The sequence below is a fragment of the Haliotis rufescens genome, unplaced genomic scaffold, assembly GCF_023055435.1.
Source record: "Haliotis rufescens isolate VD_foot unplaced genomic scaffold, xgHalRufe1.0.p SCAF_20, whole genome shotgun sequence".
Classification (NCBI taxonomy): Eukaryota; Metazoa; Mollusca; class Gastropoda; order Lepetellida; family Haliotidae; genus Haliotis; species Haliotis rufescens.
In genome coordinates, this window is record NW_025963891.1 from 5,377,950 (window position 1) to 5,404,111 (window position 26,162).

At 42.4% G+C, this 26,162-nt stretch overlaps 1 protein-coding gene across 1 annotated transcript in view; it reads right to left on the reverse strand.

The window, feature by feature from the left end:
• Positions 1–26,162, reverse strand: part of LOC124130105 — an 87,840-nt gene that overhangs the window by 44,690 nt on the left and 16,988 nt on the right. The window contains exon 4 of the mRNA XM_048400768.1: positions 21,858–22,001. Within this exon, the coding sequence (XP_048256725.1) occupies positions 21,858–22,001 (144 nt within the window). The remainder of the gene's footprint in view (positions 1–21,857; positions 22,002–26,162) is intronic.

The window sequence follows — 26,162 nt, forward strand, 5'->3', positions numbered from 1 at the left end:
GTGTAGCCAGTTGAACAGGGGGCTTGCAGCTGTTACATATATGTAAGGAACGTATTGACTGGGAGAAACAATATGACCGAGGGAGTAGTTTGTCCCTCTGCAGACATATTCGTCTGCCTTGGTCACGGAACATTGTTGGTGTAATCAGAACGTCGGTTTGATCGGAGGTCATGATGTCCGAATCCAGCCGGTTGGGTGTTAAGCTGCTTTCAGGAATATTCAAACAATATCATGTTGGGGGACACAAGAAATGGTTGTACCAATGTAGGGAATCGAACCTGGGCCTCTGGTGTAACAAGCAAACGCTTCAAAGAATCAGGTACCTCATTGCCCCCCAAATTGATAAAGCCCGAGGACTAAATCCGTAGGACTGGACCAGTAGGACAAGACCTGCTCCCACACCAATACAACATAACGGGGCTAAATAGCACTGATTTAATTGGTTCCCATTATTAGTGTCGGATAAAGCTGAATGTCAGATTAACGAGTGTCGGATTAAAGAGACTTGACTGAACACCAAACACATGACCAGAACCTATTAAAGTTTCATCATTTAAAAAAAATATTAGTTCAATTGCACATTTCGGTAAGGCCTACGTACATAATCTGAGGAATGACATCAAACACCATGATGGCTTCCCTTACCATGTACTGATGTTGTGCTGAGACGAGGATGTCGGCTTCTGATGGGTGATCCCTTGACACAACAGGTAATACTCAACCTCAATCAGCAGATGGGAAATCGGAGCCTCTTGCCATTCTCTTCTACATTTACACAGTATTTAATCTTGTTTGATAAGAATAGATGTCTGCACTCTCGTTTCCCAGTCATCATGATGATTAACCTTTCTGTAATCATTTAAACATTTATGCCTCAAAGTGCTTGGCAATATTCTGGTGTGACTATGTTGATGGGTGATAACTGTGATTAAGTTGTAGGGCAATATACTGTTTTGCCAAAACCCTACAATAGGACACCATGATGGAACACCATGCCAGAACAGAACACTAAATAGGACACCATGATGGAACACCATGCCAGAACAGAACACTAAATAGGACACCATGATGGAACACTATGCCTGAACAGAACACTACAATAGGACACCATGATGGAACATAATGCCAGAACAGAACACTAAATAGGACACCATCATGGGATACCATGCCAGAACAGAACACTTAAAAGGACACCTAGATGGGACACCATGCCAAAACAGAACACTAAATAGGACACCATGATGGAACACCATGCCAGAACAGAACACTAAATAGGCACCATGATGGACACCATGCCAGAACAGAACACTAAATAGGACACCATGTTGGTACACCTTGCCAGAACAAGAACACTAAATAGGAATCCATGCCAGAACATGAACACTACAACAGGACACAATGATGGAACACCATGCCAGAACAGAATACTAAATAGGACACCATGTTGGAACACCATGCCAGAACAGAACACTAAACAGGACACCATGATGGAATACCATGCCAGAACAGAACACTAAACAGGACACCATGATGGAATACCATGCCAGAACAGAACACTAAATAGGACACCATGTTGGAATACCATGCCAGAACAGAACACTAAATAGGACACCATGTTGGAATACCATGCCAGAACAGAACACTAAATACGGCACCATGTTGGAACACCATGCCAGAACAGAACACTAAATAGGACACCATGTTGGAATACCATGCCAGAACAGAACACTAAATAGGACACCATGTTGGAATACCATGCCAGAACAGAACACTAAATACGGCACCATGTTGGAACACCATGCCAGAACAGAACACTAAATAGGACACCATGTTGGAATACCATGCCAGAACAGAACACTAAATACGGCACCATGGTGGAACATTATGCCAGAACAGAACACTAAATAGGACATCATGTTGTAACACCATGCCAGAACAGACCACTAAATAGGACACCATGTTGGAATACCATGCCAGAACAGAACACTAAATAGGACATCATGTTGGAACACCACGCCAGAAAACTAAAACAGGACAACATACAGGATAACGAATGTCCATGTCACAGTGTTATGATTTGTAGTGATAAACAAATGTTGGTAAATGCTCCAGGAGCATGCTACTGTTAAGACAAATACTTATGTCACAGTTATCCCTTATTTCACAGTTATCCCTCAACATTCAAACCAGCATATGTCTGCTAACCCGAGTATATCAAAGGAAACTCGGCTTGCCTTATGTTTACACTAAAACTGAATGAAGATAATGATGAAGTTTGGACTGGAAAACTCCAAAGTTTGGACAGCAGTTGTCTGGATATTGATGTTTTTAAAGCTTTCATCTAACCAACCATTAAAAACTTTCATCAAATTTACAATTTGCAGATTGCCATTAAAATTGATAACAGTTGATGTGGAGTCAATGATCCAACATCACGACCTCCGGGCAGATCGAGCTTTATTCAAGGAAGCTATGGGCTATATATCCCGGCCAAGGGGGAGTTGAAGCGATTTTTTCCTGGACATGGGGAGCTATGAGCTATATATTCCAGTCAGGAGGGAGTTGTAGACAATATTTCCTGGACATAGGGAGATATGGGCTACATCATGTACATATCCCAGTGAGCGGGGAGTTGTAGACAATATTTCCTGGACATGGGGATCTATGGGCTACATATCCCAGTGAGCGGGGAGTTGTAGACAATATTTCCTGGACATGGGGAGCTATGGGCTACATATCCCAGTGAGCAGGGAGTTGTAGACAATATTTCCTGGACATGGGGATCTATGGGCTACATATCCCAGTGAGCGGGGAGTTGTAGACAATATTTCCTGGACATAGGGAGCTATGGGCTACATATCCCAGTGAGCGGGGAGTTGTAGACAATATTTCCTGGACATGGGGATCTATGGGCTACATATCCCAGTGAGCGGGGAGTTGTAGACAATATTTCCTGGACATAGGGAGCTATGGGCTACATATCCCAGTGAGCAGGGAGTTGTAGACAATATTTCCTGGACATGGGGAGCTATGGGCTACATATCCCAGTGAGCGGGGAGTTGTAGACAATATTTCCTGGACATGGGGAGCTATGGGCTACATATCCCAGTGAGCGGGGAGTTGTAGACAATATTTCCTGGACATGGGGAGCTATGGGCTAAATATCCCAGTGAGCGGGGAGTTGTAGACAACATTTCCTGGACATAGGGAGCTATGGGCTACATATCCCAGTGAGCGGGGAGTTGTAGACAATATTTCCTGGACATAGGGAGCTATGGGCTACATATCCCATTGAGAAGGGAGTTGTAGACAATATTTCCTGGACATCGGGAGCTATGGGCTACATATCCAAGTGAGCGGGGAGTTGTAGACAATATTTCCTGGACGTGGGGGAACTATGAGATATATATTGGCCAGGGGGAGCTATAGACATTATTTCCTGGACATGGGGGGAGCTATAGGGTATATAACCCAGTTGGAAGAGGAGCAGGCTGTAAAACTAACATCTTGGATAGATAAACTTCAAACTACATTGAGTTGAAATAAGACTCTTGATTTACATCTGAGAGGGAAGGAGGCTGTGACGTAAGGCAACGGTTGAAATGACATCAATGGTTGGGAAACAGTGCTGTGCAGATAACACTTCTCCTATCTGGTAAAAAGTAAAAAAGTCACGGCTTTGAGTGACGCAAAAGCTCCCGGTGTGTTATGCAGTGCAGATCAATATAATGAATGACGAGCAATACCACCAGCAACTGCACAGCTGCTTGGCAGGATGGAGATCCCAGTGATGTGGACAATGCTGCATGCAGTGAACATGTTGCTGATGTTGGTGTGTGGGAGGGTAGGGCTGCCCCTCAACCTGTACAACAGGATACACATTCTTACATGACTCTTCACAACCATACAACTGGCTGGAAGCACAGATAACATTCTTTCCTTAAATCTCTCTCGATAACGTCACCATAACAGTAATCATCAGAGTTGTGCTAGCATGATTAGACACCTTACAAACACATGACGAGTTCATTGGCACTCAGATCAGTTTTGTTTCTTCATGCATGTCCACTGTCCAAAAAACCCTTCAAAGCTGAAGGCCGAGAAGGAATGAAACAGCAAACGTATCGGCTAACAAGTCTGTTTTTTTCACTTTCCTCAGTTCCACCATATATGTCTTTGGGTTTCATTTCTAACTCGGTGGTGGGATAGCCTAGTGGTTAAAACGTTCGCTCATCACTCCGCAGATCCGATTTCGATTCCCCACATGAGTACTATGTGTGAATCCCTTTTCTGGAGTCCCCTGCCATGATATTGCTTGAATATTACTAAAAGTGGCGTAAAACCATACTGTACTCACTAACTCTCATTTCTAACTCACATTATTCGAAATGCGTTTTCACGTTCCCTAGGAACTAATGTTTGAATCTAGCGGTTACTGACCATGTCATTTAAAACATCCGCCTTCTCCCAGATATATTTGTTCCGGATTGTTACAGTCTCACTGTTGCAGTTCCTCTTGCCTCTTGCCCTCAATAGCAGGTGCTATGAAGTTTGTTTGATGCTAACTATAAAAACAAAGTGTCTTATATATCCATAAGGAGTGTCTTTTATGCATCGGGGTGGCTATATGTCATGAGGAAATCTGATATTCAAACTCAGTCTTGAGAAGTTTCTTTTAGACAAGCTTGCAAAGTTCATGTAATTTCAGTAGTTTATAAGAAAACTTTTCCAACTATAGACGCTATGCACTAAATAAAAAAATAATAACATGGATCAAGGGCCATAACTGAGAATGCACGAAATCTAAAAACATGTTGTAAGAGATGATACTCTGGAAAAACATAATTTATGGGACCAATATATGAACAATGAACTATACATCCTGAAGAAGAGATAGGTATTGGGGTGGCTATATGTCAGGGGGTAATCTGATTTTCAAACTCAGTTTTAGTAAATATCTCTTACATTAGCATGTTAACAGTCATTCATGGAACTTTGGTAGTTTCTGAGAAAACCTGCCACCATTGCAGGCACTATGTGGGAACATGTAGCAAGGGAAGTGACTCTGGAAAAAAATAATTTATGGCACCAATTTACTCAGTCTCTGTAAGTATCTCTTACATAAGCTAGCAAAGTCTCATTCATGTCACTTCAGTAGTTTCTGAGAACTTGTCTCCATTGCAGACACTATGCACTAAGCAACATAACATGAGTCAAGGGCCATAACTCTGTAAAATGTAAATTAACAGCACCAATTTTGGAACTCAACTTGACCTGCTGTCTGTCATGTTCTGGCCGCCAACCAACCTAGAGCACCGCCTATGTAAATAGTGAAAGGACACTTCCTGGCATTGATCACGGAACAGACATTACTGCCAGACACATGGTCCAATCGACAACATGTGTTTATTAAAAGGCAACATCTACAGAATGTGATCAATGCTTGGGGACAGCAGCACCAGATATCCCCAGGATGCAGCTCCTCAGAAGCCACAACTCATGAGAAGGGAACTACCTCTGTATGTAGCTGTGTTTGAAACCAAGCATGCAACCAAAGGGTCAATATCTTGACCCCCCTGTTAACGTTAATGATTCAGGGAGTCCCTGGAATCAAATACTGCAGAGGCAAACCTTCATGACACCTGTTAATTTCAATCACTGTTGTGGGTGTGGGGTGAGTACAGATAGTGTGCAGCAAGTGCTATAACCTCTATACTACACATTGTAGTTATATGGACCTAGTAGTAAAGATACTAGACATATTATACCCTCTGTACACCTTGTATTAATGATTGGCATGTTATAACCTGTATACTACACCTTGAGGTAATATAGACATGTTATAACCTGTAACTACACCTTGAAGAATATATAGACATGTTATAATCTGTATACTACACCTTGAAGTGAATATAGACATGTTATAACCTGTAACTACACCTTGAAGTAAATATAGACATGTTATAACCTATAACTACACCCAGAAGTAAATATAGACATGTTATAACCTATAACTACACCTTGAGGTAATATGGACATGTTATAACCTGTAACTACACCTTGAAGTAAATATAGACATGTTATAATCTGTACTCTACACCTTGAAGTAAATGTAGACATGTTATAACCTGTAACTACACCTTGAAGTAAATATAGACATGTTATAACCTGTAACTACACCTTGAAGTAAATATAGACATGTTATAACCTGTAACTACACCCTGAAGTAAACATAGACATGTCATAACCTATAACTAAACCCTGAAGTAAACATAGACATGTCATAACCCGTAACTACACCCTGAAGTAAACATAGACATGTCATAACCTGTAACTACACCCTGAAGTAAACATAGACATGTCATAACCTGTAACTACACCTTGTAGTGAATATTGATGTTAAACTTGTATACTACACCTTGAATTAAATGTAGACATGTTATAACCTGTATACTACACCTGGTAGTAAATATAGATGTTATAACCTGTATACACCTTGTAAAGAAATAGACATGTTATGACCTGTAACTACCCCCTGAAGTAAATATAGACATGTCATAACCTGTAACTACACCCTGAAGTAAATATAGACATGTTATAACCTATAACTACACCTTGTAGTGAATATTGATGTTAAACTTGTATACTACACCCTGAAGTAAATATAGACATGTTATAACCTATACCTACACCTTGTAGTGAATATTGATGTTAAACTTGTGTACTACACCTTGAAGTAAATGTAGACATGTTATAACCTATAACTACACCTTGTAGTGAATACTGATGTTAAACTTGTATACTACACCTTGAAGTAAATATAGACATGTTATAACCTGTAACTACACTTTGTAGTGAATATTGATGTTAAACTTGTATACTACACCTTGAAGTAAATGTAGACATGTTATAACCTATAACTACACCTTGTAGTGAATATTGATGTTAAACTTGTATACTACACCTTGAAGTAAATATAGACATGTTATAACCTGTAACTACACCTTGAAGAATATATAGACATGTTATAATCTGTATACTACACCTTGAAGTGAATATAGACATGTTATAACCTGTAACTACACCTTGAAGTAAATATAGACATGTTATAATCTGTATTCTACACCTTGAAGTAAATGTAGACATGTTATAACCTGTAACTACACCTTGAAGTAAATATAGACATGTTATAACCTGTAACTACACCTTGAAGTAAATATAGACATGTTATAACCTATAACCACACCTTGTAGTGAATAATGATGTTAAACTTGTATACTACACCTTGAAGTAAATGTAGACATGTTATAACCTATAACTACACCTTGTAGTGAATATTGATGTTAAACTTGTATACTACACCTTGAAGTAAATATAGACATGGTATAACCTGTAACTACACTTTGTAGTGAATATTGATGTTAAACTTGTATACTACACCTTGAAGTTAAATGTAGACATGTTATAACCTATAACTACACCTTGTAGTGAATATTGATGTTAAACTTGTATACTACACCTTGAAGTAAATGTAGACATGTTATAACCTATAACTACACCTTGTAGTGAATATTGATGTTAAACTTGTATACTACACCTTGAAGTAAATATAGACATGTTATAACCTGTATACTACACCTTGAAGTAAATATAGACATGTTATAACCTGTATACACCTTGAAGTGAAGATAGACATGTTATAACCTGTAACTACACCCTGAAGTAAATATAGACATGTCATAACCTGTAACTACACCCTGAAGTAAATATAGACATGTTATAACCTATAACTACACCTTGTAGTGAATATTGATGTTAAACTTGTATACTACACCCTGAAGTAAATATAGACATGTTATAACCTATAACCACACCTTGTAGTGAATAATGATGTTAAACTTGTATACTACACCTTGAAGTAAATGTAGACATGTTATAACCTATAACTACACCTTGTAGTGAATATTGATGTTAAACTTGTATACTACACCTTGAAGTAAATATAGACATGGTATAACCTGTAACTACACTTTGTAGTGAATATTGATGTTAAACTTGTATACTACACCTTGAAGTAAATGTAGACATGTTATAACCTATAACTACACCTTGTAGTGAATATTGATGTTAAACTTGTATACTACACCTTGAAGTAAATATAGACATGTTATAACCTGAAACTACACCTTGTAGTGAATATTGATGTTGAACTTGTATACTACACCTTGAAGTAAATGTAGACATGTTATAACCTGTATACTACACCTTGTAGTAAATATAGATGTTATAACCTGTATATACCTTGAAGTGAAGATAGACATGTATAACCTCTACACTAAACCTTGTACATATAGACATGTTATTACTTCTACACTACACCTTGAAGGAAACATAGACATAGTATAACATGTAAACTACACCTTGTAGTAAAGATGGTACATTGTGACGTCAGCAGGCCTGCCTGTAAGACAATGCTGTCTTTGTGAGAACAAAGCTGCCATTAATTCACTGAGGCAAGGCAGGAATATCCAAGCCTGGTTACCTAAAACCTCCCCAGTAATGAGTCTTTGTCAAAGATCTAAGCAGATAATAGCCTGCCCCTTGAGAGCACAACTATTGACAGCAGAGTCAATTTGACACTCGCCATTAAATCAGGCCTGACTATCTTCATGCCAGCAGGTGTTGAAGAAATGCATAAAAATACTTCAGCTAAATGAGTGAGCAAAACACTCAACACTAAAGGGACGTTGACGTGGTTTTTTCACCGATTTGTGTCAGTAGTAATTCTACATTAGAACACATTTCATTTTTTTCTTAAAGAGAAAAATGGGTCGGCAGGCTGAAAAAAGGAAGAGTTAGGTTTTCCAATTCTGTAAATGAACCTACATCACAGTTATTTATTTCACAACAATGTCGTTGGCTTTCATTTGAAAAACAGAAAAGAAACAGAATTGATTAAGACAGTGATTCACCTCACCTGATTCTCTATTCAAAAGCAGATCCTTCAGATTGTCACTATTAACAACCTCAACATTCTACTATATCAGATACACCATGTATACATGCATAGAGGGGAAGTGGGGGCAGCTTTCAAAATGAAAAAAGAAATTGTGTAAATTCAAATAAACTGGCTACTCTGAGTTACAGTAGGTCCCCAGCAACATATGCGGGTCACATGACGAGGCTTAATGGATTGGTTGGTTAGGGTCTATGGCTTGGTAGATGGTAGATGGCATATTGGCATATTGAATCATTGGTGTTGCACACGGTTGTTAGACACAGCAACGGTTCCAAGGAATTGGGTGTAATGGAAACAGATCAGAATTATTGAACATTATGAGTATTTCCAACAAGTGGAAACTAACAGAGTAATTGTATCAGCATCTAAAAACCTGAAAGGATTCGAAGTGTCAAACAGTCAAACATGACATTGCAGACAATTCAATGAATCCTGTGACCTGCTCCTGGGGCACACCCTGACCCTCGCCACACAACCATCCAGCTCATGGAGACCGGTGTAGGAGAGTGAACGTGCTGGCGAGCTACCTCCCAACAGTTCCTGACTAGTGAGTTGGGCCAGGCTATTGAATGTAAGATCAATGTTGAGACTTTACAGTTGCAGTTCTCACCATCTTTTCATATAAGCATCTCCGAAGTTTAACAAGTTCCTGGGCTCGGGCTATGTCAGGGCTCTATGTTTGAAGTGCCAGAGCTCTAATAACCCACATCCTCCATTATCCAGTGTGTCAAATCCCCATTCTATGAGAATTTATACCCTGGGCCCATTCGTCTGCATAAACTGTGTTGAATAACATAATCATGTTAAGAGAGCTGCAACTATGTTGAATAACGTAGTCATGTTAAGAGAGTTGCAAGTTCCCAGCGCTCATTGTGGAATATGTTGGTCATGCTAAGACATAATACCATAATCATGTTAAGAGAGTTGCAACTATGTTGAATAACGTAGTCATGTTAAGACAGCTGCAACTATGTTGAATAACATAGTCATGTTAAGACAGCTGCAACTATGTTGAATAACTTAGTCATGTTAAGAAAGCTGCAACTATATTGAATAACATAGTCATGTTAAGAGAGTTGCAACTATGTTGAATAATGTAGTCATGTTAAGAAAGCTGCAACTATGTTTAATAACTAGTCATGTTAAGAGAGTTGCAACTATGTTGAATATGGTCGACTCTGACAATGTGACAAAGACAATCAGTCTCTTGTTACATGATATCTACTTGTATTTTTTATAGAATGTGATATTCCAGATCGGATTATTTTCCATTACTAGAAACACTGAAGAAACAGATGAGATTAATCATTATATCAAAAAAGTCCATTTGCCTCTATTGCTGGTCATACTGAGCATAACAATAAATCACTCCCGTCTCCATGTCAGTGCCCAGGAAGTGAGATAAGAAATAGCCTCCATTAAACTCGAGGTGTAAGCACCTATACCATCCTCACAACAACGTGGCCTGTTCTGATACTCGCACCACGCAACATGAAGGGCCAAGTGTCTCAGACAATCATACAATCAGGTCTATTTACCCTTTCAGTGATGAAAGTGAATTTTGATGAATGTGAACTTTTACGTTCTGCAATGTGTATTGTCTGATAAGTGTGGTAGAACGAGAGGTAGATAATACTGTAGGTTAATTCTCAGCAACCATGTCTGGTAGACGTCTCTCCATACAGCATGACCTAACTTGTAATCATGAATCACATTCCTCCACAGATCTGCTGGGATGCCTATTTTCGTACACAAATCACAGTGTTCCTTGTGCAACGCGGTTCACTCAGTGGAACCTTCAGAACCAATGCCCTTTAGCTCAAACCAGACTGTGTGCCCTTGTATTATGTAATCATGTACATACCTGATAAGTAATTACTGATTTCTCTGATACAAAGTCTTTTTCCATGACGCAAAATTCAAAATGATGATTAATGTCTCCAAAACTCTCAGAGCCATAAACCGGGTCGAGCCGACTATTATGTAGCTATCCCCGTTCATTGCTGTTTGTTTTCTTCCTTTGTTGTTTAACTCCACACTCAGCAATGTTCCAGCTCTATGATGGCGGTCTGTAAATAATCGAGTCTGGACCAGACAATGCATTGACAGACATCATGAGCATCAATCCACATATTTGGGATACGATGACATGCATCAACCAACTCAGCAAGCCTGACCACCCGATCCCGTTAGTCGCCTCTTATGACAAGCAGTGGCCTTTTACGGCAAGCATGGGTTGCTGAAGACCTAGTCTACCCCGGATCTTCATGGGTCCTGTGGATTGCTGTTGCGTTTCTGTACTCATTGTAATCAGCGGTTACCAGCACTGGCAATGTCCCACCTACAGGAGATAATCAGAACATTGTACTGATTACCTCAACCGTTCCTGATTAATTCTGCCAGATGAATGTACAGCTAGTCTTGTTAACAACCACCTGAGGCCGCCAAACATTATCCTTATTGGGTGCAGGGAAGCTGTATCTGAATTTACTTCTCTCTAGCATGATTACGGGAAAATCTTTTGTCAACCCGATCAATCAACTCTATATTAGAAGAAATTCTCAGTTAATGAATGCCTGGAGACACATGTATTAAGTATGGACTCCAAAGAAAATCAATTTTTGTGGTTGTCAAAGAAACAGAATTATTACATTTATTCGCAGGACAAATGAGACAATAACGGAACATAGATAACAGAAAATGACCGAGTTTGGCATGAACATTAGATTTGGGTCCCAAGACGCTGATAATCTGCTTGACTCAAGCCGGAGAATAATAATCACCTCTCTACCATTGTCTACCATTCTCCTTACTGAAGTCATTTTCTCCTACATGCTGTGGGGGTGAGGAGGTACTTAAGGGAAGTGAGTGAGGGGTACCATAAGGATGTCAAGTGAGTGAGGGGTACCATAAGGATGTCAAGTGAGTGAGGGGTACCATAAGGATGTCAAGTGAGTGAGGGGTACCATATGGATGTCAAGTGAGTGAGGGGTACCATAAGGATGTCAAGTGAGTGAGGGGTACCATAAGGATGTCAAGTGAGTGAGGGGTACCATAAGGATGTCAAGTGAGTGAGGGGTACCATAAGTATGTCAAGTGAGTGAGGGGTACCATAAGGATGTCAAGTAAGTGAGGGGTACCATAAGGATGTCAAGTGAGTGAGGGGTATCATAAGGATGTCAAGTGAGTGAGGGGTACCATAAGGATGTCAAGTGAGTGAGGGGTACCATAATGATGTCAAGTGAGTGAGGGGTACCATAAGGATGTCAAGTGAGTTAGGGTACCATAAGGATGTCAAGTGAGTGAGGGGTACCATAAGGATGTTGAGTGAGTTAGGGTACCATAAGGATGTCGAGTGAGTGAGGGGTACCATAAGGATGTCGAGTGAGTGAGGGGTACCATAAGGATGTCAAGTGAGTGAGGGGTACCATAAGGATGTCAAGTGAGTGAGGGGTACCATAAGGATGTTGAGTGAGTGAGGGGTACCATATGGACGTTGAGTGAGTGAGGGGTACCATAAGGATGTCAAAAGAGTGAGGGGTGCCATAAGGATGTCAAATGAGTGAGGGGGTACCATAAGGATGTCAAGTGAGTGAGGGGTACCATAAGGATGTCAAGTGAGTGAGGGGTACCATAATGATGTCAAGTGAGTGAGGGGTACCATAAGGATGTCAAGTGAGTGAGGGGGGCCATAAGGATGTCAAGTGAGTGAGGGGTACCATAAGGATGTTGAGTGAGTGAGGGGTACCATATGGATGTTGAGTGAGTGAGGGGTACCATAAGGATGTCAAGTGAGTGAGGGGGGCCATAAGGATGTCAAGTGAGTGAGGGGTACCATAAGGATGTTGAGTGAGTGAGGGGTACCATATGGACGTTGAGTGAGTGAGGGGTACCATAAGGATGTCAAGTGAGTAAGGGTACCATAAGGATGTCGAGTGAGTGAGGGGTACCATAAGGATGTCAAGTGAGTGAGGGGTACCATAAGGATGTCAAGTGAGTGAGGGGTACCATAATGATGTCAAGTGAGTGAGGGGTACCATAAGGATGTCAAGTGAGTTAGGGTACCATAAGGATGTCAAGTGAGTGAGGGGTACCATAAGGATGTTGAGTGAGTGAGGGGTACCATATGGACGTTGAGTGAGTGAGGGGTACCATAAGGATGTCAAGTGAGTGAGGGGTGCCATAAGGATGTCAAGTGAGTGAGGGGTACCATAAGGATGTCAAGTGAGTGAGGGGTACCATAAGGATGTCTAGTGAGTGAGGGTATCATAAGGATGTCTAGTGAGTGAGGGGTACCATAAGGATGTCAAGTGAGTGAGGGGTACCATAAGGATGTCTAGTGAGTGAGGGTATCATAAGCATGTCAAATGAGTGAGGGTTGCCATAAGGACGTCAAATGAGTGAGGGGTACTACAAGAATGTCGAGTGAGGGAGGGGGTTCCATAAGGATATCGAGTGAGTGAGGATACCATAAGGATGTCAAATGAGTAAGGGGTGCCATAAGGATGTCAAATGAGTGAGGGGGTACAATAAGGATGTCAAGTGAGTTAGGGTACCATAAGGATGTCAAGTGAGTGAGGAGTACCATATGGACGTTGAGTGAGTGAGGGGTACCGTAAGGATGTCAAGTGAGTGAGGGGGTACCATAAGGATGTCAAGTGAGTGAGGGGTACTACAAGGAAGTCGAGTGAGTGAGGGTACCATATGGATGTCGAGTGAGTGAGGGGGTACCATAAGGATGTCAAGTGAGTGAGGGGTGCCATAAGGATGTCAAGTGAGTGAGGGTACTATAATGATGTCAAATGAGTGAGGGTACTAAAAGGAGTCAAGGATCGCTGTAATGGTGGGGGAAAACGGTAAAACCTTACAAAATGCATCCATTTTGATTTAACAAATGTAACTGTCAAGCTGTGTCTACTGCCAGTTGCAGAAAACTCAGTATTCAGATCCAATGCACAGGAAATATGATTATTTAATGAGACTCAAGTGCAAGATCTCATATGGCAGTCCCTCCCACACAAGCCTAACCTTGGATGGCTATTGTCACATCAGACGATTGATCTTGGAAACTCATCAAGCCCTCCTGGCAATAAGTTCACAGTAGTTAGAACATGAACACCTCAACTCCTCAGTGTATATCTCATTATTGCCCACAGTGTACATCTTGTGTATACCTCATGTATTGCCCTGTGCATATCTTGTGTACTGCCCACAGTGCACATCGTGTATATTTCCCACAGTGTACATCTTGTGTATACCTCATGTATTGCTCAGTGTATATATTGTGTATTGCCCACTGTGTATATCTTGTGTACTGCCCACAGTGTATATCTTGTGTATATCTCATGTATTGCTCAGTGTATATATTGTGTATTGCCCACTGTGTATATCTTGTGTTTCTCTCTGACACGATTGTTTTCCGTCTGTTCATGTAGGCGTAGCTATATTTGCCCTGTCTGGCTAAACATATGGCCCACATCAACAGTTGGTCCTGAATGTCAACGTGTCACCCACCAGCACATAATTCAATCACGCATGATTTCCACACACAATCTGTCGACTGTCTCAATTATTATCCTGTGTAGGTGGCAGTTCTCATGTAACACAGTATCTGTGCTGCCTAGGTACAGTCCTCACCAGTCTACACAGGAACATCTGGGTCACAGTAACTGGATGGTTATGTTACTGTGTTACCAGGCTGTTACCATAGCAGATAAACTCAGGTTAAACAATGATTACCTTGATCACCATGCTGACCAGATGTTAGTGTTACACACCTTACAACAATCAAGTTACACAATGATTATCTTGGTCACCATGGTGACAAGATGTTAGTGTTACACACTGTCCAACAATCAAGTTACAAAAGACTACCTTGGTCACCATGGTGACAAGATGTTAGTGTTACACACTGTCCAACAATCAAGTTACAAAAGATTACCTTGGTCACCTTGGTTGCCAGATGTTAGTATTACACACTGTCCAACAATCAAGTTACACAATGATTATCTTGCTCGACATGGTGACAAGATGTTAATGTTAAACACCTTACAACAATTAAGTTACACAATGATTATCTTGGTCACCATGGTGACAAAATGTTAGTGTTACATATTGTCCAACAATCAAGTTACACAATGATTATCTTGGTCACCATGGTGACAAAATGTTAGTGTTACACATTGTCCAACAATCAAGTTACACAATGATTATCTTGGTCACCATGGTGACAAAATGTTAGTGTTACACACTCTGCAACAATCAAGATACACAATGATTATCTTGGTCACCATGGTGACAAAATGTTAGTGTTACACATTGTCCAACAATCAAGTTACACAATGATTATCTTGGTCACCATGGTGACAAAATGTTAGTGTTACACACTCTGCAACAATCAAGATACACAATGATTATCTTGGTCACCAAGGTGACCAGATGTTAGTGTTACACACTGTCCAATAATCAAGTTACACAATCATTATTTGGGTCACCATGGTGACAACTCAACTAGGCCAACTGTAGAACATTGAGATTGCGCAATCTTTATCTGGGTCACCATGGTGATGCAACACTTGTGTTACAACGAGCATGACTCAGGAAAGTTAATGTTGCATTAACATACACTTCAGCACGTCCATTTCTTATCAAAACCAACGAAACAAAAGAACCGCAACCAAGCATATCAATATCAGAACTCAATAATTCCTGAAAGTAACCCACATTGCACGCATCAGGGGTAATAAGTACTAATTATCAAGGGGGGTCAAGAAAACTGAGTCGATAAGTCAAACACACTCAGAGGAAGGTAACCGACATTATTGTTCAAGCATCAAATGCTGTGTCTAGGAGCTAAGAAGAATCCTTGTCATGGTTGACATTAGGGGTTCTCGTGGGTCCTCTCAGGTTTTCTGGAAAAAGATTTTGATCTGGAGACCCTCTAAATAGTTTATTTTCTCACCTTAGGGTTATGAGTGAGTGAGTGATATTGTTTTACACCTCTTTTAACAATATTACAGCGGAATCACAATGAGGGACACCAGAAATGAGCTTCAGATGGATAATCAAACCAGAGCCGTTGGCATGATGAGCGACCGCTTTAACCACTAGGCTATCCCACCGCGAGCATTGTGACTGGGGGCACTTGAGTTTCATCTCTAGATGAGAACACTGTTTGTCTGAGAACATTCGTACAATTCAGAATTGACTTAAATATTAGATGTACAGAGAACTGTGTGGTGACACCAATGCACAAAAAGCAGTCCTTCCGACTGAAAAGGAATACTTATCAACAAGGAGATCGGTAACTGAACACCTCTCATTAAGAAACAATTTTCATAAAACATTTATCAATCTGATTTGTTTCCTGCGAGCCAGACTGCATATGTCTGTGTCATTAGATCACAATGCAGTCTGCTGTTTTTGCCACTACTCGGGAGGTAAAGTCTAGTAAGATTATGTTCACTCCAGTGAGCTCTGTTGACAATACACATTTATCAAAACAAAAATCTACTGAAAAATTTGGTCTTTAGAGTGAGTTAGTGAGTGAGGTTTACGCCGTTTTAGCAATATTCAAGCAATATCATGGTGGGGAACACCAGAAATGGGTTTCACACATTGTACCCATGTGGGGAATCGAACTCGGGTCCTCGGCTAACGAGCGTACGCTTTAACCACTAGGCTACCTGACTGCCCCTTGACACCCAGAAGTATTGCTATCAGGACATTATTCAAGTCTCACATTCAACATGCAAATAGGCCTCCATGGAAGTCAAAATGTCTGTCAATACTGCATCTAAATTGTCTGCAGGTTAAACAAAGTCACATGTTTTGAATGTTTCAGATGACAGAACCATATTGATTTATTATAAGTAACTGCATGTATAATGGGGTGCCTAGTGGTTCATGTCACACCGTTGTCTAGTATGTCGAGCTCCATGTTGTCCAGCAGAGACAGTGTGACTCCAAAGATGGCACAATGTAGATGTGGTGCCAACAAAGAGTGGTCCCTGCAATGGTTGACAAGGATGCTGTATTCTTTTGGTTATTAATTTCTTTCAACACACGATGCCATTTAGAAAGTTATTTGTGGGATGACACTTTCTTAGTCAAGTACAGATTTTAGTAGTTTTGGGGGGGTTGGTGACAGACCCACCACCACATCCTTCACAGACCCACCACCACATCCTTCACAGACCCACCACCACATCCTTCACAGACCCACTGCCACATCCTTCACAGACCCACCGCCACATCCTTCACAGACCCACCACCACATCCTTCACAGATCCACTGCCACATCCTTCACAGACCAACCCCCACATCCTTCACAGATCCACTGCCACATCCTTCACAGACCCACCCCCACATCCTTCACAGACCTACTGCCACATCCTTCACAGACCCACCACCACATCCTTCACAGATCCACTGCCACATCCTTCACAGACCCACCCCCACATCCTTCACAGACCTACTGCCACATCCTTCACAGACCCACTGCCACATCCTTCACAGACCCACCACCACATCCTTCACAGACCCACCACCACATCCTTCACAGACCCACCACCACATCCTTCACAGACCCACCACCACATCCTTCACAGACCCACCACCACATCCTTCACAGATCCACCGCCACATCCTTCACAGACCCACTGCCACATCCTTCACAGACCCACCACCACATCCTTCACAGATCCACTGCCACATCCTTCACAGACCCACCCCCACATCCTTCACAGACCCACCACCACATCCTTCACAGACCCACTGCCACATCCTTCACAGACCCACCACCACATCCTTCACAGACCTACTGCCACATCCTTCACAGACCCACCACCACATCCTTCACAGATCCACTGCCACTTCCTTCACAGACCCACTGCCACATCCTTCACAGACCCACCACCACATCCTTCACAGACCTACTGCCACATCCTTCACAGACCCACCACCACATCCTTCACAGACCTACTGCCACATCCTTCACAGACCCACCACCACATCCTTCACAGATCCACTGCCACTTCCTTCACAGACCCACTGCCACATCCTTCACAGATCCACTGCCACATCCTTCACAGACCCACCACCACCCACTGCCCCACTGCCACATCCTTCACAGAACCACTGCCACATCCTTCACAGACCCACCACCACATCCTTCACAGACCCACCACCACATCCTTCACAGACCCACCACCACATCCTTCACAGACCCACCACCACATCCTTCACAGACCCACCGCCACATCCTTCACAGACCCACCACCACATCCTTCACAGACCCACCACCACATCCTTCACAGACCCACCGCCACATCCTTCACAGACCCACCACCACATCCTTCAGACCCACCAGCATATCCTTCACAGACCCACCGCCACATTCTTCACAGATCCACCTCCACATCCTTCACAGAACCACTGCCACATCCTTCACAGACCCACTGCCACATCCTTCACAGACCTACCGCCACATCCTTCACAGACCCACCGCCACATTCTTCACAGATCCACCTCCACATCCTTCACAGACCCACTGCCACATCCTTCACAGACCCACCACCACATCCTTCACAGACCCACCACCACATCCTTCAGACCCACTGCCACATCCTTCACAGACCCACTGCCACATCCTTCACAGACCTACCACCACATCCTTCAGACCCACCAGCATATCCTTCAGACCCACCAGCATATCCTTCACAGACCCCCCACCACATCCTTCACAGACCCACCACCACATCCTTCACAGACCCACTGCCACATCCTTCACAGACCCACTGCCACATCCTTCACAGACCTACCGCCACATCCTTCACAGACCCACCGCCACATTTTTCAATATGGACAGAGTGGAGCTAATCACAGGTATTTATTTGTTGGGAAAACAGAGAATCTCAGTTGGGCATCATTTATGTCAACATGAGTCAATACAAGCCTAAAACTCGGAGGCTTGCAGAGGAGTTTTAAACTTAACTTGACAAGTATCAATATATTGGGTATCAAAAGACACTGAAGTCAAATTCTATTTATCATCAAAAATAATTTTTAGAACTTTTTCAGTCCATAAACAGTAATAAGCAGTGTCAGCTAACTCGCCTCACTGGCAGGGAGATTAGTGATGTCATTTGATTGTGATGGTAACTGACGATGTCATAATGGTCTGCAAAGCATTGTGATGCAATTTCATTACAGCGAAATCGCCTGTGGAAGCCAGTTTGGGGTGATAAAATGTATTCTGATGAAATAATATAATATTCCTGCTGGTTGGGCCATGTTTTCTAATGTGCCCCCGGGTGATGTTTAAGTTGTACAAAGTCGGTCAATCAGCAACATCCAATCAGATCCATGCCCTGCCCTAGAGATGCCTAGTTGGGTGAAAACTGTAATAAACACATCCGTTTTGACGCTTAATTCATAGCACCAGACTGTGACCTCCATGTCAGTCCGTCATATCCTAGAAGACATCACAGGGCTATGATATGTGGGAGGTATCAACTGGGGAGTGTACAGTGAGAACATGGTAAAGAAAGTCAAATCTAAGTTGTGCAACCGTCACTTTATGCAGCATGGGTGGGTCGTGGGTTATTTATCATATTCTGCTCAAAAGAGTGAGTGAGTGAGTATGGTTTTACGCCGCTTTTAGCAATATTCAAGCAATATCATTGTACCCATGTCGGGAATCGAACCCGGGTCTTCGGCGTGACGAGCGAACGCTTTAACCACTAGGCTACCCGCCCGCCCCCTGCTCAAAAGAAGTTTAAGAACACCCAATTGTTTCATACAACTACAGTTAATCTATAGTCTTGTGAATAGATTGGGTGTTCTTAAACTTCTTGTGAGTAGTCTAGAAATGTGAGAGATGGACGCTCTAGCCAGGTGAATTATCCCCGTGATATGGGTTTTAGGATGCTTAAGAAATGTTTATTGGTTTCTCTCTAATCACATGAACAACTGTAAAGCATCTCATTCACTTTTAAAAGACATCTTTCTCTTAATAACAAGCCATCATCTGAGTATTTACAATGTCTGTTGATGCTACGACCCCCATCATAGCATGAGTAATCGCGATAAACATGGCCATCTGAAAACAAATGATGTCTGAAAAGTTATGATCCGACTCCACATACCATTTGTTTCATACCCTCACTATCTTTGTGCTCAATATGTCTTGAATGAAATGATTAATAATTCAACATCATGTGTATCACGAAGTGGATTCAAACCCTTCAGCACCAACTTGATAAGACATTTTACATTGAGGCCTCCATCAGGATTCGCAAACATGCAGTGTGTTTAGTCACAAAGTGACCTTGGTGGATTCCATATTTAATAAAAAAAATCCCAATGATTGCGCAGTCCCAGTCTGTGTGATGAGTGTAGCTGTATGTGCTAATGCTTCCGCCCACACCGCTGTAAACACACAATGGTGTATATCCTCCCGTATCCACTGAACCTGGGTCTTAGGCCTGGACGGGAACTGACGCCATGTGATGCACAAACCGGGCCATGTGTCATGTACAGATTAGCCATGTATCATGTACAGATTAGCCAGTGTCATGTACAGATTAGCCATGTATCATGTACAGATTATCCATGTATCATGTACAGATTAGCCATGTATCATGTACAGATTAGCCATGTATCATGTACAGGTTAGCCATGTATCATGTACAGATTAGCCATGTGTCATGTACAGGTTAGCCATGTATCATGTACAGGTTAGCCATGTATCATGTACAGATTAGCCATGTGTCATGTACGGGTTAGCCATGTATCATGTACAAATTAGCCATGTGTCATGTACAGACTAGCCATGTATCATGTACAGATTAGCCATGTATCACGTACAGATTAGACATGTATCATGTACAGGTTAGCCATGTATCATGTACAGATTAGACATGTAACATGTACAGATTAGACATGTATCATGTACAGATTAGTTATGTATCATGTACAGACTAGTCATGTATCATGTACGGATTAGCCATGTATCATGTACAGATTAGCCATGTATCATGTACAGATTAGCCATGTATCATGTACAGATTAGACATGTATTATGTACAGGTTAGCCATGTGTCATGTACAGATTAGCCATGTGTCATGCACAGGTTAGCCATGTATCATGTACGGATTAGCCATGTATCATGTACAGATAAGACATGTATCATGTACAGATTAGCCATGTGTCATGTACAGATTAGACATGTATCATGTACAGATTAGTCATGTATCACGTACAGATTAGACATGTATCATGTACAGGTTAGTTATGTATCATGTACAGATTAGCCATGTGTCATGTACAGATTAGACATGTATCATGTACAGAGAAGCCATGTATCATGTACAGATTAGACATGAATCATGTACAGATTAGTTATGTATCATGTACAGAGAAGCCATGTATCATGTACAGATGAGACATGTATCATGTATAGATTAGCCATGTATCATGCACAGGTTAGCCATGTATCACGTACAGATTAGCCATGTATCATGTACAGATTAGACATGTATCATGTACAGATTAGTCATGTGTCATGCACAGGTTAGCCATGTATCATGTACAGATTAGCCATGTATCATGTATAGATTAGCCATGTATCATGTACAGATTAGACATGTATCATGTACAGGTTAGCCATGTATCATATTCAGATTAGCCATGTGTCATGTACAGGTTAGCCATGCTGGGTTCAAATAGTAGACTAAGTGTGGTAATAACACTGTTAATATCATGTTCCAGGTATATACACACACGGCCAGGAATGGTACACACTTGGCCATGTAGACGAGAACATCGAAGACTTACCTGGACTGGGAATTGATGGGCTAGACACATTCACAGGCAGGTAGCCATTGCCAGAACTAGGACGATCAGCTTCACCGGGAACTTTGGAATCATCATATTCTGAACTAACTGGGAGTTTGGAATTTCTATATTCTTGGGGCCATCCTGAAACAGAGGCAGTAGATATGAGTGGTGTGTGGTAGATATGGGTGGTGTGTGGTAGATATGGGTGTGTGGTGTGTGATAGATATGGGTGTGTGGTGTGTGATAGATATGGGCCGTGTGTGGTAGATATGGATGGAGTGTGGTAGATATGGGTGTGTGGTGTGTGATAGATATGGGCGGTGTGTGGTAGATATGGGCGGTGTGTGGTAGATATGTGTGGTGTGTGGTAGATATGGGTGGAGTGTGGTAGATATGGGTGTGTGGTGTGTGATAGATATGGGCGGTGTGTGGTAGATATGGGTGGAGTGTGGTAGATATGGGTGTGTGGCGTGTGATAGATATGGGCGGTGTGTGGTAGATATGGGCGGTGTGTGGTAGATATGGGTGGAGCGTGGTAGATATGGGTGTATGGTGTGTGATAGATATGGGCGGTGTGTGATAGATATGGGTGGTCTATGGTAGATATGGGTGTGAACTGTAGATGTGTGTGGTGTATGGTAGATATGGGTGTGAACTGTAGATGTGTGTGGCGTGTGGTAGATATGGGTAGTGTATGGTAGATATGGGTAGTGGGGGTAGATATGGGTGGTGTGTGTGGATTTGGGTGGTGTATGGTAGGTATGGGTGTGAACTGTAGATGTGGGTGGTGGGTGGTAGATATGGGTAGTGTATGGTAGATATGGTTGGTCTACCATATACCATATTGGTGATCGGTTGTATTGTGTGAGAGATATGGGTGGTGTGTGGGAGATATGGGTGGTTTGTGGTAGATATGGGTGGTTTGTGATATATATGGTAGCTGTGTGGAGGATATGGGTGGTGTGTGGGAGATATGGGTGGTGTGTGGTAGATATGGGTGGTTTGTGATATATATGGCAGCTGTGTGGAGGATATGGATGGTTTGTGATATATATGGCTGCTGTGTGGAGGATATGGGTGGTGTGTAGCAGATATGGGTGGTTTGTGATATATATGGCAGCTGTGTGGTAGATATGGGTGGTGTGTGGCAGATATGGGTGGTTTGTGATATGTATGGCAGCTGTTTGGAGGATATGTGTGGTGTGTGGTAGATATGGGTAGTGTGTGGTAGATATGTATGGCAGATATGGGTGGTGTATGGCAGATAGGGGTGGTGTATGGCAGATATGGGTGGTGTATGGCAGATATGGGTGGTGTATGGTAGATATGGGTGGTGTGTGGTAGATATGGGTGGTGTGTGGCAGATATGGGTGGTGTATGGCAAATATGGGTGGTGTATGGTAGATATGGGTGGTGTATGGCAGATATGGGTGGTGTATGGTAGATATGGGTGGTGTATGGTAGATATGGCTGGTGTGTGGTAGATATGGGTGGTGTGTGGAGGATATGGGTGGTGTATTGTAGATATGGGTGGTGTATGGCAGATATGGGTGGTGTATGGCAGATATGGGTGGTGTATGGTAGATATGGGTGGTGTGTGGTAGATATGGCTGCTGTGTGGAGGATATGGGTGGTGTGTGGCAGATATGGGTGGTTTGTGATATGTATGGCAGCTGTTTTGAGGATATGTGAGGTGTGTGGTAGATATGGGTAGTGTGTGATAGATATGGGTGGTAGATATGGGTGGTGTTTGGCAGATATGGGTGGTGTATGGCAGATATGGGTGGTGTATGGTAGATATGGGTGGTGTGTGGTAGATATGGGTGGTGTATGGCAGATATGGGTGGTGTATGGCAGATATGGGTGGTGTATGGTAGATATGGGTGGTGTATGGCAGATATGGGTGGTGTATGGTAGATATGGGTGGTGTATGGTAGATATGGGTGGTGTGTGGTAGATATGGGTGGTGTATGGTAGATATGGGTGGTGTGTGGTAGATATGGGTGGTGTGTGGAGGATATGGGTGGTGTATGGCAGATATGGGTGGTGTATGGCAGATATGGGTAGTGTATGGCAGATATGGGTGGTGTGTGGTAGATATGGGTGGTGTGTGGTAGATATGGGTGGTGTGTGGTAGATATGGGTGGTTTGTGATATATATGGCAGCTGTGTGAAGGATATGGGTGGTGTGTGGCAGATATGGGTGGTTTGTGATATGTATGGCAGCTGTTTGGAGGATATGTGAGGTGTGTGGTAGATATGGGTAGTGTGTGGTAGATATGTGTGGTAGATATGGGTGGTGTATGGTAGATATGGGTGGTGTATGGCAGATATGGGTGGTGTGTGGTAGATATGGGTGGTGTGTGGTAGATATGGTGGTGTGTGGTAGATATGGGTGGTGTATGGTAGATATGGGTGGTGTATGGTAGATATGGGTGGTGTATGGTAGATATGGGTGGTGTATGGCAGATATGGGTGGTGTGTGGTAGATATGGGTGGTGTGTGGTAGATATGGGTGGTGTGTGGTAGATATGGTGGTGTGTGGTAGATATGGGTGGTGTATGGTAGATATGGGTGGTGTATGGTAGATATGGGTGGTGTATGGTAGATATGGGTGGTGTGTGGAGGATATGGGTGGTGTATGGTAGATATGGGTGGTGTATGGCAGATATGGGTGGTGTATGGTAGATATGGGTGGTGTATGGCAGATATGGGTGGTGTATGGTAGATATGGGTGGTGTATGGTAGATATGGGTGGTGTGTGGTAGATATGGGTGGTGTGTGGTAGATATGGGTGGTGTATGGCAGATATGGGTGGTGTATGGTAGATATGGGTGGTGTATGGCAGATATGGGTGGTGTATGGTAGATATGGGTGGTGTATGGCAGATATGGGTGGTGTATGGTAGATATGGGTGGTGTATGGTAGATATGGGTGGTGTGTGGTAGATATGGGTGGTGTGTGGTAGATATGGGTGGTGTATGGCAGATATGGGTGGTGTATGGTAGATATGGGTGGTGTATGGCAGATATGGGTGGTGTATGGTAGATATGGGTGGTGTATGGCAGATATGGGTGGTGTATGGTAGATATGGGTAGATATGGGTGGTGTATGGTAGATATGGGTGGTGTGTGGTAGATATGGGTGGTGTGTGGTAGATATGGGTGGTGTATGGCAGATATGGGTGGTGTGTGGCACATGAATCTCCAATGACCACTAAGTATACACAGACAATTCCTAACAAGCAATAACGAAGGTGTACAACAGTGAGCCAGCGGCAACCATACAATAATGATTCTGTGAAATCTTACTCTCCCTCCTCAACATCAAAGGCCCTTCTACTTCTTCCCGACAGTCGTATTTCAAACAAAACATTATGCGAGCTGAGTAGCGCTGCAGGGAATAAAGACTCAGGAATAATCATTTCATAAGCGTCATCACAGAACACATGCAATGCTATCCTAACACACATTAAATACGTGTTCATATCGGAGTTGGGCTGTGCTTGGTGCTGCATGCCTTGTATCACCTGTATGGGTGCTTAACCATGTGGATAGGTGAGTGAGTGGGTGAATGGGTGAGTGAGTGGGTGGGTGTATGGCAGATATAGGTGAGTGGATGGTGGAGAGGGTGGGTGTGTGAGTGAGTGAGTGAGTGAGTGAGTGAGTGAGTGGATTGAGATTGGTTTAACACAAAGTACCCACACATGATACTGAAACCACGGCCTGAGGCAGAACAAGCACTGGGCTACTCCCCCTCATACATAAAAACATCTCACAATCTCATTTTTCCAGTTCACCTATCTACACCTCTCGGCTCTTGTCCAAAATCTGTGTTTGTTGTTTAACGCTGTACTCGGCAATATTCCAGCTATATGATGGCAGTTTGTAAATAATCGAGTCTGAACCAGACAATCCAGTGATTGACATCATGAGCATCGATCCGCGTAATTGGGATATGATGACATGCGTCAACCAAGTCCGATCCAATCCGAACCGATCATGTTAGTTATGCTTCACAGGTCACAGATGCCTACGCATGATATAAAGCCCACTTCATCCTCCAGAAAATAATCCCTTAAACCCAACTGTTTGTAAGTACACTGTAGAAATTTATCGACAAACAAGGAGATATATGTCATGTGCCGCAAAACAAGGAAACAAGGAGCTCCTAGCATTCATACGGACCTCTGAAGGTGGTTCACTGTAGCTTGCTGCTCACATATTCCTGTCTGTCATGTTGTGAAACATAACGAAAAACAAGACTTGATGATTTATTGTTTTGCTGTAGGCAGACTTAACT